Source organism: Macaca mulatta, chromosome 16 (assembly GCF_049350105.2).
Source record: "Macaca mulatta isolate MMU2019108-1 chromosome 16, T2T-MMU8v2.0, whole genome shotgun sequence".
Lineage (NCBI taxonomy): Eukaryota > Metazoa > Chordata > Mammalia > Primates > Cercopithecidae > Macaca > Macaca mulatta.
In genome coordinates this window covers 91,225,778-91,240,871 of record NC_133421.1, presented here as the reverse complement: position 1 = coordinate 91,240,871, position 15,094 = coordinate 91,225,778, and the positions used below count along the sequence as shown (strand labels likewise).

Sequence of the window (15,094 nt, the reverse complement as noted above, 5' to 3'; positions counted from 1 at the left end):
TTGCTGGGAGAGCGGGGGCCGGGTGAGCCACCCACCAGGGCGGGCCCGCACCCCTTAACGGTCCCATCCGCGCTGTGCTCCCCGGATGTCCTCTGCCCCCCTGGCAGGAGCCTCTGGCTCTGACCTTTGTCCAGCGCTTGTGCCCATGTCTTGCTCTGAGAGTCAGGGGGAGAGCAAGGGGTTGCCAGGGGCTAGGGAGGGTTGAGGACCTAGGCTGGGGAGGGGTGGTGTCCAGTGAGGTCATCTGTGATATGTGTTGCTGGCCTCACCCCACCCAGGCTCAGTCCGCCACCCACCCCCAGCCCCCATCTTCCCCACGTCCTCAAGACCTCCCCTCCGCCCCACCTCCACCGGCCTGGGTCACCCTGCCCTGTCACCCTGCCCATCCACAAGGCCACCTCCTGGGCGCAAGTCCTTGGGCACTGGGAGGTTGTGGGCGCACTCTGGTTTGTGGGGAACTGTGGGCCTCCTCCCCCTACAGCTGCAGGACCCTCAAGCGGCACCCGAAAGCCCACGCGCAGCTGCGGGACAGACACAGTTTAATGCGCGATAGGCTGGTCCGGGCGCGGCCTCAGTACTCCCAAAGCGCGGTCCCGGCTGGTGCGTCGGCGTCGGCGCGCAGCAGGCCCGAGGCGCCGCCGCGCAGGTACTTGCCGCTCCGGGCGCGGATGGCCAGGCGGCCGCGTTCGCGGAACTCGAAGACGAAGTCCTCGGCGCGTTCGCCGTCACTGCACACGCTGCCGTGGCTGCCCGTGTACCAGAATCCGCCGCCGCGGCCTGGGGGACGGGACGGCGTTGGCGGGGTGCCCACCTGCCCGCTGCGACCCGCTCCTGCGTGCCCAACCTGCCCGCCGCGACCCGCTCCTGCGTGCCCACCCTGCCCGCCGCGCACCTCGGATCTGGTAGGCGCCGTCGCTGAAGCTCAGGTGGAAGACGTCGTAGACAGAGCGGTTGGTGTCCAGCTGGTTGGAGCCGCGGCGGTGGCAGACGAAGCCGTCCAGGCCGCGCAGCACCAGGATGGGCCGGTTGATGAGCTTGAGAGTGAACTCCTCGTCTTTGCCTGGCAGGGAGAGCGTCTCTGCTGCGCTGCCGCCCCCGCCACCTTCCCTGTCCAGGCCGGGGGGGGCCTGGGAAGCGCCACACCTGGACTTAGGGGCCCAGGCCTGCCATTGCCTCATGTGCGGCCTTGGCAAGGTTCCCGGCAGTGGAGAAAAGGCCTAGGAGGTTCCCGGCAGCGGAGGAAAGGACACTCCCCTAAGGGCCTAACTGTTTCCCTTGCCAAGACGGTTATCTTGACTAGCAAGTGTGACTCCGTGACAGCAGCCGTTCCACGGGCTAGGGAGGGTCCAGCTCTCGGTGGAGATGGGGTGTCTGGGCAGGTGCTGTCCCTGGGTGGAGACAGCCCCTGCCCCAGTCCCTGGCAGGCAGAGTGCTCACCCACAAAATCGCTGATGGCCGCCAACTGCCCATTCTTCTTCATGCACACGTAGCGCCCATTGCTAGCTTTGAGTGCCACCCGCCGGCCGCGCCACTCCATCTCAAACATGGTGTTGGCGGAACTGGAGGGAGCAGCGAAAGGTCTCCTCAGGACAGCAGGAGATGGGGGTGCAGGGTAACTCTTCCCTATCCTCCTCAGGTTCCAAGGAGTGGAACAGGAGCCTGCCTTACACTGACACACCCGCCACCATCAGGAGCTACCTGGCCCCAGTGGGCTTTCCTCTCTGAGCTGCCACGGCAGTCCTCACAGCCGAAGCAGTGATGGTGGCGGAAGTGATGGTGCAGGTGATGGGAATGGTGATGGGGATACAGATAGGGATGGAGATGGGGATGGAGATGGGGATGGGGATGGAGATGGGGATGATGGTGGAGATGATGGGGATGGGGATGGAGATGGGGATGGTGGTGGGGATGGAGATGGGGATGATGGTGGAGATGATGGGGATGGGGATGGAGATGGGGATGGGGATGGAGATGGGGATGGGGATGATAGTGATGGTAGAGATGGAGATGATGGTCATGGGGATGGCGATGATGGTGGGGATGGTGATGGTGGTAACGGGCATGTTGGAGGAGGGAGGGATGTGTGCACTCACACTTGTGTGGCTGTGGCCTGAATGCCCCCATGGGTGACCAGGGTCCAGTAGCCCCCAGTGCTGGAATAGAAGGTGCACTTCTTTGTCTCCTGGTCAATTTGCATCAGGAAGGTCTCATGGTCTAGTTCATCATCCTGATTGGCTGAGACGTTGACCCCTGGAGGGAGGAGATGGGGAAGCCCCTCACGCCTCTCCTGGGTAGGGAGCAGGGGATGGGGGCATGCTTTTGGGGGCACCCCTGAAGCCAGAGGGGTCTCATCTAGAAATCTCTTGAGAAGATTTGGAAGGCACCTCTCAGAGAGCCTGGGAACCCTGCCCCAGGGCCATGTGTGCCGTCTGTGGACCCTGCACACTGTCCCCAAGGGAGCCGTGACCTCCCTCCACACCCCCAGGAGCCAGGCCCTTCTGCTTGGCACAGCCCCCACTCTCTGCTAATCAGTAATCAGCTGGTAATCTCCTTGCCCTGCTCTCTTGACCCAGGGCTTACACCAGCCTCTATTTATAATTCACCCTAAGCTGCTGGGTGGGCACAGGCAGGACCTAACGATGGGGATGGTGGGGATGGGGATGGTGATGGGGGCACCCCTGGGCACCAGGCAGGGGCTGGTCCCTGTCACCTCTGCAGAAGCCCCAACCATCTGTGCTTGGTCTCCCGGGACCCCTGGGGGAGGACAAGACTGCCCTGGGCTCCATCTGGGGTTCCTGCGAGGGGATGGAGGGGCACCCATGCCCAGCATGGGGACAGCAGACACCAGAGCCTCCCCAGGATCTTCTGTGAACTGAGTCCCTGGCTCCTCCCACAAGCCACCTCCCTGTTTCCATGGCAACTGGCCACTGGGAGTGATGTATCAAATTGTGGAGCCCCCCACGAGGCCCAGGGACTCTGGTGGCCTGTCCAGCTGGGGACTGGGAGGGAGTGGTGGGCAGAGCCCCACAGGGCCTAAGGGTGGGGCCAGATCCCATCCCACTCTGTCCCCAGGGGAGAGGGCACCAGGCTATGACTGTGCCAGAGAGCTTGGGACCTGTTCCCTTCTGAGAGCCCCAAAGCTGCCCCTCACACCCCAGGCTGGGGTCTCTCTCACATTCACCACTGATCAGATGCAGAGGAGCGCCCAGCATGTCCCCTGCACTGTGGCCGAGCATTCGTGCCAGCACCCCACTGCCACCAGCTCTATATCCTGGCAAATACTGAGCTAAGAGCAGCTGTCTGGGCCCAGTGGAGGGCAACACTGACATGGTGCCCGGGGGTAGCAGGACCCCTCAGGAGGAGGGGCCCATGAGGGGCGTGGGAACGCCGTCCCTGCGGGCACTGAAGGAAGAGTAGGGGTAAAGCCACAGCATCGCAGGGCTGCCCCCGCCACCGTGCCTCCCGGACCAGCACTTTGGTGTCCCTAGTGTTGCCCCCACACCTCCTTCAGACAGAATGCTGTCTGGGGCTGCCTTATTCAGCCATCTGCTTCCAGAGAAATGACCTCAAAATAGGAGAGGAGTGCAGCTGGCATTGGCCTGGGCAACACTGGTTTTACCCAACTCCAGAGGGGCTAGTTGAGCAGCTGGGGGACTCAGTTCTGGCCAATGAGCGTGAAGAAGTGTCTCCTAGGACTTAGGGGAGAAGTGTTCTTACTCCTGAGAGGACACAAGCAGAGCCAGTGCCTCTTTTTCCTCTGGACTTGGTCCTGCCTGGATGTGAGGCCTGGAATACCAGCAGCCACATTACGACCGTGAGGGCGTCAGGCTGAGGTCAGAGCTGACCCAGGAGAGTGGTTCAGCAAAGAAGTAAGAACAGAGGACCCCAGGGAAGCTGCTGAGCGGGTGATGGTGGCTGCCTGGGAACCCACCATGCCCAGGGCTCTGGACTCCCGTTTCAGATGATTATGTCACTGCTGGAGCCAGCCTGTGGCCAGTTTTCTGTTACTGGCAGCATCGGACACTGCCTGCCATGCTGTCTGCCAGCAGAAATGAGCAGGCTCTGGCTGATGGGGGGGGGATACATGCAAGCCTGGGTGCTCACTCCCCTCCCAGGGGGAAGAGAGGCTTAGGGGCTGCCCAGCCAGGGAGATGCCTCGATGAAGGGCCTGCCATGTGGCCGCTCCACAGAGGCCGGGTGGGGGACACTATGGCACCTCCCACGCTGCAGCTGCCTTGGAAGCTGGGGGGTTCCATGCCCCAGGACTGAGACGCCACGTCCCACTCCCCACAGCACTGGCCGCCAATCCAGAGCGTGAAACACCTGGCGGCCAGGTCCTCACCCTTGGCCCGGCTGAAGGCAGGGAGGTGAGTGGCGCTGCTTCCTGCTTGTAAAGTGGGAGATGGGAGCCAGTCCTGAGTAGGGGATTCTCCCCTCAAAAGGACAATGGGGTCAGATGCAGGGTGGTTGAGGATCAAGAGACTGAAAAATGGTCCATACAGTCCCCATCCCTCCACCACTCTTACTATCAGCACTTCTCCATCACCATCACCATCATCACCATTACCATCATCACCATTACCATCACCATCACCACCATCACCATCACCATCACCACCATTACCATCATCACCATCACCATCAGCACCATCACCATCATCACCATCACCTTCATCATCACCATCACCACCATCACCATCATCACCATCACCTTCATCATCACCATCACCATCAGCACCATCACCATCACCATCATCATCACCATCACCTTCATCATCACCATCACCATCACCATTAGCACCATCACCATCACCACCATCATCACCATCACCATCAGCACCATCACCACCATCACCATTACCATCATCACCATCACCACCATCACCATTACCATTATCACCATCACCATCATCGTCGCCGCTGCCACCACACTGTCACCACCGCCCTCACCTCCACCTCCATGCCACCATCCACATCACACCACCAATGCCATGGCCACTGCCATGGCTGCCGCTTTGAGTCTGCTTCCCAAGCTGTCCACTTACAAATGGCTAAAGGTCCAGTGTCTTTGGCTCCCATGGAGGAAGCATTCTCACTACCACTGTCCCACTTACCCCCTTTAACCTCCTAAGGATGGCCACATGCCCGGGCCTAGGCCCAGGCCAGCAGGCATTGCAGCTGGACTGTGGGCTGTGATGGGAAGGAAGGCCCATGACCATGCATCCACAGTTGAACCCTCACTCCTGGGACCCTGTCACTGCTGGGATAGGCCCGAGGGCACTGACTGCAGGTGCAGGACCCCATAGCCATGGCCAGGCTCCCCTCTCAGTGTGCAGGGTGGGGCCTCTGCTGTCTGGCCTCAGAGTATCCGTGTGCCCAGGGGGCCTGGACATTCGTCAGGGCAGGGGCTTGGTGGGCATCTGGGAGCTGCCAGGAGATAGGGGAGCTCTCCTTGCCCAGCTGATGCTGGTCTGGAGGGACCCGAGTTGGGAGAAGGAGCTCCATGCACCCGGCTCTCCCCACCTTGCCTCTTCAGACTACCTCAGATCCACTCTGGGGTGCATGGAGCCAGAAGCCCAGGTGGGTAGTGACTGCCCGGGCCAGGGCGTCTGCCTCAGAGCTCAGCTAGTGGGGAAGGAGGAACTGCTGGGGTTCACCCCACAGGCGGTGGAGGGAGTCACGCAGGGAGGCAACTGGTGACCCAGGAACTGGGGAGAGCCAGGCCATGCCCCACTGGGGGAGGGAGGTGCCTCCCCACCAGGAGCCCAGGCCCCGGGTGAGGCCGCTTGCCCACTGTGTCCTCCAGCACTGGAGCTGACCTTAACCCCCCAACTCCTGAGGACATGAGGCTCCACTGGTCAGGCACATGGTGGTGCCATCCCCGCCCTACCCTGGGCCCCTCCCCAACTTCCTTTAAAGTCCAGAAAATGCGGCCGAGTGCAGTGGCTCACGCCTATAATCCCAGCACTTTGGGAGGCCAAGGAGGGCGGATCACGAGATCAGGAGATCGGGATCATCCTAGCTAACATAGTGAAACCCTGTCTCTACTAAAAAATACAAAGAAATTAGCTGGGCGTTGTGCCGGGCGCTTGTAGTCCCAGCTCCTCGGGAGACTGAGACAGGAGAATGGCATGAACCCGGGAGGTGAAGTTTGCAGTGAGCCAAGATCACGCCACTGTGCTCCAGCCTGGGCGACAGAGCAAGACTCCCTCTCAAAAAATAAATAAAGTCCGGAAAATGGGGTGGAGGAAGAGAAGGGGAAATATGGGCCCCCCACAGCCTCCTGCCCACATGCCCCTCACGGCACCAGGTCAGGCCTCCTGCCCCTGCTGGGCACTGCCCATCGCCTGGCCCACACCTCTCCAGTCTCAGACTCTGCAGCTGCCCAGGGCTTGGCTGAGACATTCTCCAGCTATGCTGAGAAAGGCCAGGAACCCTTGCCTCTGACCCTGAAGCCACCACCCCTCAGTGGGGGTCCCCTGGACATGGCCAGAGGCCCACCCACCCGACCCTGAGTGGCCACACATGTCCCACATGGACCCCCAGCCCAGAACAAACATGCGAACACATAGACACGACGCCACTCCCCGTGAGACGCCCACGTCCTCTTTCCCGAAGCAGGGGGGTCCCAGCACCCCTCAGGGGGTCGCCACCTGCGCCCTCCTTACCTTGCCGCACGACGCCACTCCCCGTGAGACGCCCACGTCCTCTTTCCCGAAGCAGGGGGGTCCCAGCACCCCTCAGGGGGTCGCCACCTGTGCCCTCCTTACCTTGCCGCACAGAGACGTAGCGGTGGTTGGCAGCCACCAGCACCACCTGAGGGTGACTCTCCTCCAGGTCGAAGAGCTCGTCCTTGCTGGGCCGTGTGTTTCGGCCGGCCTTGAGGGTGCCAGCAGGCCCCACGGGTGCCAGGTAGCGGCCGTCGCAGTCCTTGAAGGCCAGCTTGCCCGCCTTGAACTCCAGCGTATAGCAGGCCCGGGGCTCTGGCTCCCAGACCAGGCGGCCGTCGCTGCGCAGGTAGCGGCTGTCACAGGACTTGAGGCAGTACTGTCGGCTCCGGAAGATGAGGGTGAGGAGGGCGTCCACGCCCCAGGGCTTGTCACCGTCCGCAGCCATCTCGTCCTCCTGTGGGCACAGGTGCACGTAGCGCCGCCGGCTCACGCTCAGCAGGTGGGCCTGCGGGTGGATGGCCAGGTGCACGGTCCACAGCTCGGCCGGGGAGATGGCTGTGGCAAAGCAGGACAGCTGGTCCTCGGTGCCTCCGAAGAAGCGGCCGTGCGGCTCTGACTGCAGCACCCAGCGACCATCTGGCTGCGGCAGGACCAGGAAGCGGCAGTCACGGCCCGGCTGCTCTGCCTCGCAGGCCACGCGCCCATCCTCTTCTGCCGACAGGTAGCGGCCCAGGTGGCTGCTGCGGAGCAGCACAGCCGACCCTTGTCCAGGGTCGGGCTCCAGCACCCAGGTCTGCTTCCTCTTGAGGCTGGGCGCCGAGGCATTGACCTTGAAGCCGAAGCTCTCAGCTGTCAAGTAGCGGTCAGTGTCGTTGACGAGGCCAAACTGGATCTTCAGCACCTGGTGCAGGCCGTTGGTCGGCATCTTCAGGCTGGCCGGGTCCCCGGAAGGGCCTGGGACGCTCCCTCTGAGTGCTCACGGCCCCCGCGGTCCCCCAGAACCCCAGGTCGGCTCAGCTGGCCCACGGCCCCCAGACCCAGCCGGCGTCATGGACCCCCTGTGTGCTCTGACCCGCCTGTGACCTGCGGCAGCAGCCTGGGAAGCTCTTAGAGGGCCCGCGGGCAGCAGAGGGCGGGCGGGGAGAGCGGATCAGAGATGTGCAGCTTAGGAGCAGTCCTTTTCATTACTCTGAGCTTGGATTTCAGCCACTCCTGGATTGCACAGAGTCCACAGCCTGAGGGCCCGCAGGGCTGGAGGGCAGGGTTGACCCCTGTTTCCTCACAGCGTAGGCCCAGCGCCCCTCTTCATGGCCCTGCACCTTTTGGCCTCTCTCGTTCCTGCCCACCTCCTCCAACCCCGTGTGGGCTCCCAGCCTGGGCCAGCCCTTCCCGATGTAGAGCTGCCCGGTGGAACGCTCACGGCTTGGCCGCAACCCGATCGCCGCGTGTACCCTCGGTGGCCGCCAGGCCCTCAGCCGGATCCAGTTACTGCTTCTCTGATTCCTGCTGCCAGGAGCACAGCAAGGACCCCACCCACAACTTACAGCCAGGTCATCTCCACCCCAGGCCAGCCTCTGGCCACGCTGCTCAGGCCCCAGAATGACGCGCACTGGACTGCCGCCCACACTGGAAGGTGGAACACAGTGGCCGTGCAGCCCTACAGGCAAGGGTCAGGGTCAGAGGCCCCAGTCTGGCCTGGCCCCGGCACACTCCTGTGCACTCTGAGCAAGTCGCTGGTCCTGAGGCTGCCCCTTCTTCTGCTGTGAGCTGGAGTGAAGCCAGCCTCACTTCACTTTGGAGTCTTTACGGATGTGCATCCAGGAGGCTGGTGGGATGCTGTCCACCCCATGCTCCCAGCGGTGACCCTTGGAATCTGGGAGAGGATGAAGGCCAGCAGGCTGGGAGAGACTGGAAGTGGTCACACCTGTCCCCAGCCCCTCCCTGCTCTGGGCTGCCTAGCTGCACCCCTTCCCCAGAGCCTGAGGGGCACTGGGCCCTGCTCACCGTGCCTGGCGCCCGCACCTGCCTCAGGGGCTCAGAGCCAAGTAGTGAAACCAGAGCTGCCCACCCTGGGCCAGGGCCAACCTGGTGTCCTCTTCCTCATAACAGCATGTGACCCTCAGATCTCCCTGGGGACTGGGAACAGGGGCCGCAGGGCACTTCCGGTCATGGCCTGGAGTCAATCCCTGACCTCCTGGGCCCCCCGTCTCCTGAACGGCTATCATGGGGGTCCCCATATGGCAGGAGTCTAGCCAAAAGCAAGGGGCCTGGGCTGGGCACCTGTGGGCCCCAGAGATGGGCGGGGCCATGGTGGCAGACTGTGCACAGACTCAGGGACTCTTCCTCTGTCCTGTAAGCCCTGGATAGTAACCGTGCCAGGCACCTGCAGACACGGGAGGAAAAGGAACCTGTCCTCACTGTCCCCATGCTCAGGGCCCGGGTGGGGGCAGAGAGACTCCCACATTCAAATACCGCCTAGGGCACGGTGCACGCCACGACGCCAGGGCCTGGTCTTGCCTCTCCCTGTGCGCCAGCCTCATCCGCCTCTGTGATTCACACGCTTTTATGAGGCACCAACTATGTGCGAAACCAGGTCATGTGCCAGGCACCATCCTAGGAAGACGCAGTCTGGGGTTACACCCCCTCCCCAGAGACGATGCCCACACACTCTCTCCCACAGTTTCAAGGGAACTGAGGACCCAGGCCTAGCACCGATGCCAGGGAAGTATCTCTGGATTAGGGGCACAAGCTGGGGTGCTGCCTGCACTTCAATTTCCCATTGGATCTTTTTTTAAACTTTTTTTCTTGAAACAGGGTCTCGTTCTTCGCCCAAACTGGAGTCCAGTGGCACAATCTTGGCTCACTGCTACCTTCGAGCTCAAGCAATCCTCCTGCCTCAGCCTCCCAAGTAGCTGGGACTACAGGCACTTGCCACCATGCCCGGCTAATGTTTGTATTTTTAGTAGAGATGGGGTTTCACTATGTTGCCCAGGCTGGTCTCGAACTCCTGAGTTCAAGTGATCTGCCCGCCTCGGCCTCTGAAAGTGTTGGGATTACAGGCATAGCCACTGTGCCCAGCCTCCCGTTGGATTGTGAGGGCACAGCTCAGTTGGTCTGTGAGTCGTAGGGGACACTGGAGGGGCAGCTGTGCTCATGGTCCCCCCGCCTCAGACACAGACACAGACACCGGCTTCACCTCCACTCCCCAACGCCCAGCCAGGCTGTGAAGGAGCCCAGGCGGCCTGTCCCTCTGATTGGCATGACGGCCTCATTAACACTGCCTGGGCTGGCAGGGTGCTTAGGCATCGGGTGCCCAGCGGGAGGACGCCTGGCCGCCAGGTGCTAAGTGGGCCTGGCTCTGGGCAGCCTCTCAGTGGCAGAGCCAGGAATGATGGCGGCCTCTCAGTTCTGGGGCCTCACAGCTCCACCTTGGGTGGGGCTGCCTGGAACTGACCCAGGTGTGTGAGCTCAGGGGGACTTTCAGGCCCCAGGGGAGGGCGACTAAAGGGTGGGTGCCTGGGCCGGGCTTCCTTGGAGGGACACCGTTGGCAAGGATTCCAGCCCCTCCTGCCTCCACCTCAGGACCCCAGACTCTTGCCCAGCCACCTGCTAGGACTGTTTCCTCTGGATCCGCAGCAAGGTTTCTGGCACACAGCAGGTACTTAATAAGTGCCTGAGATTGTTGGATGTGGGGAGTCTGGTTCTTTATTATTATTTTTTCAGACGGAGTCTCACACTGTCACCCAGGCTGGAGTGTAATGGTGCAATCTTGGTTCACTGTAACCTCTGTCTCCCTGGTTCATGCGATTCTCCTGCCTCGGCCTCCCGAGTTGCTGGGATTACAGGCGCCCACCACCATACCCGGCTAATATTTTGTATTTTTTAGTAGAGACGGGGTTTCATTATGTTGGCCAGACTGGTCTCGAACTCCTGACCTCATAATCTGGCCTCCTCAGCCTCCCAAAGTGGTGGGATTACAGCCATGAACCACTGGGGACAGCCTTTTTTTTTTTTTTTTTCTTTTTTTTGAGACGGAGTCTTGCTCTATCGCCCAGGCTGGAGTGCAGTGGTGTGATCTCGGCTCACTGCAAGCTCCGCCTCCTGGGTTCACGCCATTCTCCTGCCTCAGCCTCCCGAGTAGCTGGGACTACAGGCGCCCGCCACCTCGCCCGGCTAGTTTTTTTTGTATTTTTTAGTAGAGACGGGGTTTCACCGTGTTAGCCAGGATGGTCTCGATCTCCTGACCTCGTGATCCGCCCGTCTCGGCCTCCCAAAGTGCTGGGATTACAGGCTTGAGCCACCGCGCCCGGCCTAATTTTTGTATTTTTAGTAGAGATGGGGTTTCACCACGTTGGCTAGGCTCATCTTGAACACCTGACCTCAGGTGATCCACCTGCCTCGGCTTCCCAAAGTGCTGGGATTACAGGCGTGAGCCACAGTGCCTGGCCGTCTGGTTCTTTTTTATTTATTTTAGAGACAGGGTTTTGTTCTGTCACCCAGGCTGGAGTGCAGTGGTGCTATCTTGGCCAATGGCAGCCCGACTTCCTCGGCTCAGGCGATCCTCCCACCTTGACCTCCTGAGTAGCTGGGACCCCAGCACAGGGCCGGGTTCTTGTGTGATGGACTGAGCCTCTGCCAATGGGTGCAGCGTCATGCATGTGTACGAGTGTGGTGTGCGTGTGTGTGAAGGTGCTCATGGACGAGGGTGGGCAAAGGTTGCCAGCAGGGCCAGCTGCTGGGCCAGCTCTGGACCCTGGGAGTGTCATCCTGGATCCCAGCCTGAGAGCCCACTCAGGGCTGCCCAGCAGGGAGCCCAGGTTGTACACTGCCCAAGGGAGGCTGTTTCCAGGGTCCCACTCATACTCCAGACATACGCAACTCAAAAGAGCATGTGGTGGGCTGGGGCGCTTTAGCCCCCCGCAGCGTTCTCAGGCAACAGGGAGCACCCCTCCCACTGACCCCCACCAAGCCCTGTGGTCACACCTCCAGAGGTGCCATGCAACCACTCACAGGGGGTACACACGCACCTGCCACCCTGACCTGTGCGGGCTGCACTGTGGGGAGAGCTCCACGCCCCACCCTCACCCACCTCGGACGCTGGTGGGTGGAAGCCCACGCCCAGTGAGGCCAAAGCTGAGGTCTGCACCTAGGAGGGGGTGCCTGGTCCTGGTGGCCACTGAGAGGCTGTTTGGGGTAGCAGTACCCCCAATCCCCTGGTCCAGGGAGCAGCCAGCTGTGACAGCCTTCCTGGCCTCGCCTGAGCCCAGAGGACAAGGAGTGCCTCAGCCATCAGAATCCCCCGACAGCCTCCCCTGAGGCCCGAGCCTCAGCCTCCATCCCTCTCAGTGCGAGGCCAGCTAGGGCAGGACCAGGAAGCCATGCGCCCCCACCGGCCCCTGGTGTCCACCCTCAGGTTTCCTGAGAGCCCTCAGGACATCGTTCCCTTTCTGAGGTGCCGGTGGACGGGCAGTCCTGGCGCCGCAGGGTCCCCCTTCCCCTCCCTCTCACCCAGTTGGCCCCTCTGGTGCTACAAGGGGAAGGACCCCAGCCCCTCCCCCCGCCATGCCTAGACCACTGATCCTGGATGCTAGAGCCCAGCCTGGGCTCCTGCTGGCACGCTGTCTGCTGCCATGGTGACCGGGCACGTGCTCCAGGCTGGGTGCCCTGCAGTGCTGGTGCTGGTGGTGTGAGCTGGCACAGGCCTGCCTGTGTGCAGCTGGGGGAGAGGTCGCTCCTCACCCTGCTGGCCTGGAGCCCTGGAAACTGGGACATGGAGCCCTGGGGCAGCCCCGCGGCTGCGGACCATGCCTTTCCTGGGCCAGCAGCACCTGCAGCCCTCCCTGCAGGCATCGGAGGAGCCCCTGCCTCAGTGCCAGGCCCTGACTGCTGCCACTCCTGTTGGCATCCCTGTCTCCGGTGATTTCCAGGTACTCCACCCTCCTCCTCGTCCCCGTGCCAAGCCCCTGCCCAGGCTCTGTTGTCCCCTTGGCCCTGCAGCCAGGTGAGGGCCACCCTGTTGGGCACACCGTGCCTTGATGTCCTCACTGCCGGCCCAGCACCCCAAGTCCCAGGGGCCCAGCCCCGGGTGTTGTTCCTGAGAACAGACCTGCAGCCTGGCGACCTCATGATTTTTTCATGGCTGAGCTATCGGCTCTGCTGCAGTTCCACTTACACGGGCAAGGGGGCCGCACTTCTCTTTCTCTGGCCTGGGTTGGTTTACTGAGGCCGGGTTTAGGGTGACAGGCTCCATAGGCAAGGCAGGGGGCAGGGCAGGGCTGGAATGAAGAGCTTGGGGAGGGGCTCTCCAGCGTGGCTGCCTGCCTGCTCCGAGAGAACCCCCCTCCCTCCCCCTCCCCGCAGGCAGCTTCCTGAATTGTAGTTGGGGTTCATGGCTTGGTGCTCTGGAGCCTCCCCTTGGAACCCTCAGGGCGGACAGCCCACGCAGTCTCCTGGCTTTTGTCTTCTGTGAAATCATAAGGTGCTGGTGGGGGGCTGTGCCTGGAAGGGGAGGGGAGGAAGAGCACCTGGCAGGGGACCCTAGGCCTTGCCAGAAAACTCCGGACCCCAGCAAGGACAAAAGTCCCCAAAGGGACCCTGAGGGCAGAAGCAAAGGTGTCTTGACAAGCCCAGATGCCCCACAACCACTGGGGCGATGGAGCCTGCGACCCCTGAGCCCCAGGACCTTTGCACATGCGGGGGTCAGGAGGGGTGTTCATGAAGACCCCATTAGCCCCTGGCTGCTTGGGGCTTAGAGTGACCAACAGATCAACTTTCAGAAAAGAGATGGCTCTTTACAGCCCAGCTGGACTTACACACAGGTGCACACCACGGACATGGACACCTGGCGTGGACGAGCCCACAGCTCTGCAGGTGGCAGCCTTTGCCCAGTCCCTGTCCACCTGCATCTAGACACAGGCCCGCATATGCCCTGCCCACGTGTAATGCCACATCCACCTGCAAGTCCAGTCATGCAAGAACCCACCATCACAGGCACTCAGGGAGTACCTACTGTGTGCCGGGAACCGTGCTGGAGAAAGGCAAGGAATTAACTCTACCTCTGACTTCTGGGACCAAACAGAAATGGACCATTTATCACTCTACAGTGAGAAGGGCTCTGCACGTGGCCACCATCGTGGTGTCACCCAGCTCACAGAAGAAAACATCCTTGTTCTTAGCAAACACACACTGAAATAGTAAGGGCATCGTGCCTGAAACCTGCTTCCAAAGGGTTCAGAAATAGAAGGAGAATGATCAGCAAATGTGTCAAGATGTTTAAAACTAGTTAAGTTCGAAATTTCAAAACAAAGGCTGGGTGCGGTGGCTCACACTTGTAATCCCAGCACTTTGGGAGGCCAAGGCAGGTGAACTGCTTGAGCCCAGGAGTTCAAGGCCAGCTTGGATAACATGGCAAAAATCTATGTCTCTGGGAAGATCGCTTGAGCCTGGGAGGTCAAGGTTACAGTGAGCTGAGACAGTGCCAATGCACTCCAGCCTGGATGACAGAGTAAGACCTTGTCTCAAAAAAACAAACAAAGAAACAAACCAGGCGCGGTAGCTCATGCCTGTAATCCCAGCACTTTGGGAGGCCAAGGCAGGCAGATCACCTGAGGTCGGGAGTTCGAGACCAGCCTGACCAACATGGAGAAACCTCGTCTCTATTAAAAATACAAAAATTAGCTGGGCATGGTGGCACATGCTTGTAATCCCAGCTACTAGAGAGGCTGAGGCAGAAGAATCGCTTGAACCTGGGAGGTGGAGGTTGCAGTGAGCTGAGATCGCGCCATTGCACTCCAGCCTGGGCAACAAGAGGGAAACTCCGTCTCAAAAAAAAAAAAAAAAAAAAATCAAAAGGTTAAAAACCATAATAAATAAAATGAAAAATTCCCCTGAAGGCCGGGCGCGGTGGCTCAAGCCTGTAATCCCAGCACTTTGAGAGGCCGAGACGGGCGGATCACGAGGTCAGGAGATCGAGACCATCCTGGCTAACACGGTGAAACCCCGTCTCTACTAAAAAATACAAAAAACTAGCCGGGCGAGGCGGAGGCAGGAGAATGGCGTAAACCCGGGAGGCGGAGCTTGCAGTGAGCGGAGATCGCGCCACTGCACTCCAGCCTGGGTGACAGAGCCAGACTCCGTCTCAAAAAAAAAAAAAAAAAGAAAAGAAAAGAAAAATTCCCCTGAAGGGTTAGAAGTCAAGGAAATATCCCAGAAAGTTTAAAAACAGAGACAGAAGAAAAAACTGGAATATTAGAGAATAAATCCAGAAGGTATAACGCCCAATTAACAGAAATCCCAAAACAGAAGAACAGAAAACAAAACAAAGAAATTGTAAAAGAAATAATACAAGAAAATTACCAAGAACAGGGCCTAGGAAGTAGCCAAGACAATGAATGCAAAAGCATCACCAGGGATATTAAGCAATT

At 60.5% G+C, this 15,094-nt stretch overlaps 1 protein-coding gene across 4 annotated transcripts; it reads right to left on the bottom strand.

Moving 5' to 3' along the window:
- Window positions 1–522: 522 nt before the first annotated feature.
- Window positions 523–14,525, bottom strand: FSCN2 (fascin actin-bundling protein 2, retinal). 4 transcript variants are annotated; one of them, XM_077973349.1, is made up of 6 exons: window positions 14,164–14,525; window positions 6,771–9,505; window positions 2,094–2,250; window positions 1,438–1,559; window positions 893–1,060; window positions 523–777 (listed from the first exon to the last, which is right to left on the bottom strand). In XM_077973349.1, exons 2-6 carry the CDS (start codon window positions 7,594–7,596, stop codon window positions 572–574), a joined length of 1,479 nt encoding a protein of 492 aa, XP_077829475.1. In that variant the 5' UTR covers window positions 7,597–9,505; window positions 14,164–14,525; the 3' UTR covers window positions 523–571. The 4 variants fall into 4 exon arrangements, with proteins under 4 accessions (XP_077829475.1, XP_077829476.1, XP_077829477.1 ...); XM_077973350.1 differs by having other exon boundaries at window positions 6,771–9,525; window positions 14,461–14,515; XM_077973351.1 differs by lacking the exon at window positions 14,164–14,525 and having other exon boundaries at window positions 893–1,127; window positions 6,771–9,555.
- Between the last annotated feature and the right edge of the window lie 569 nt (window positions 14,526–15,094).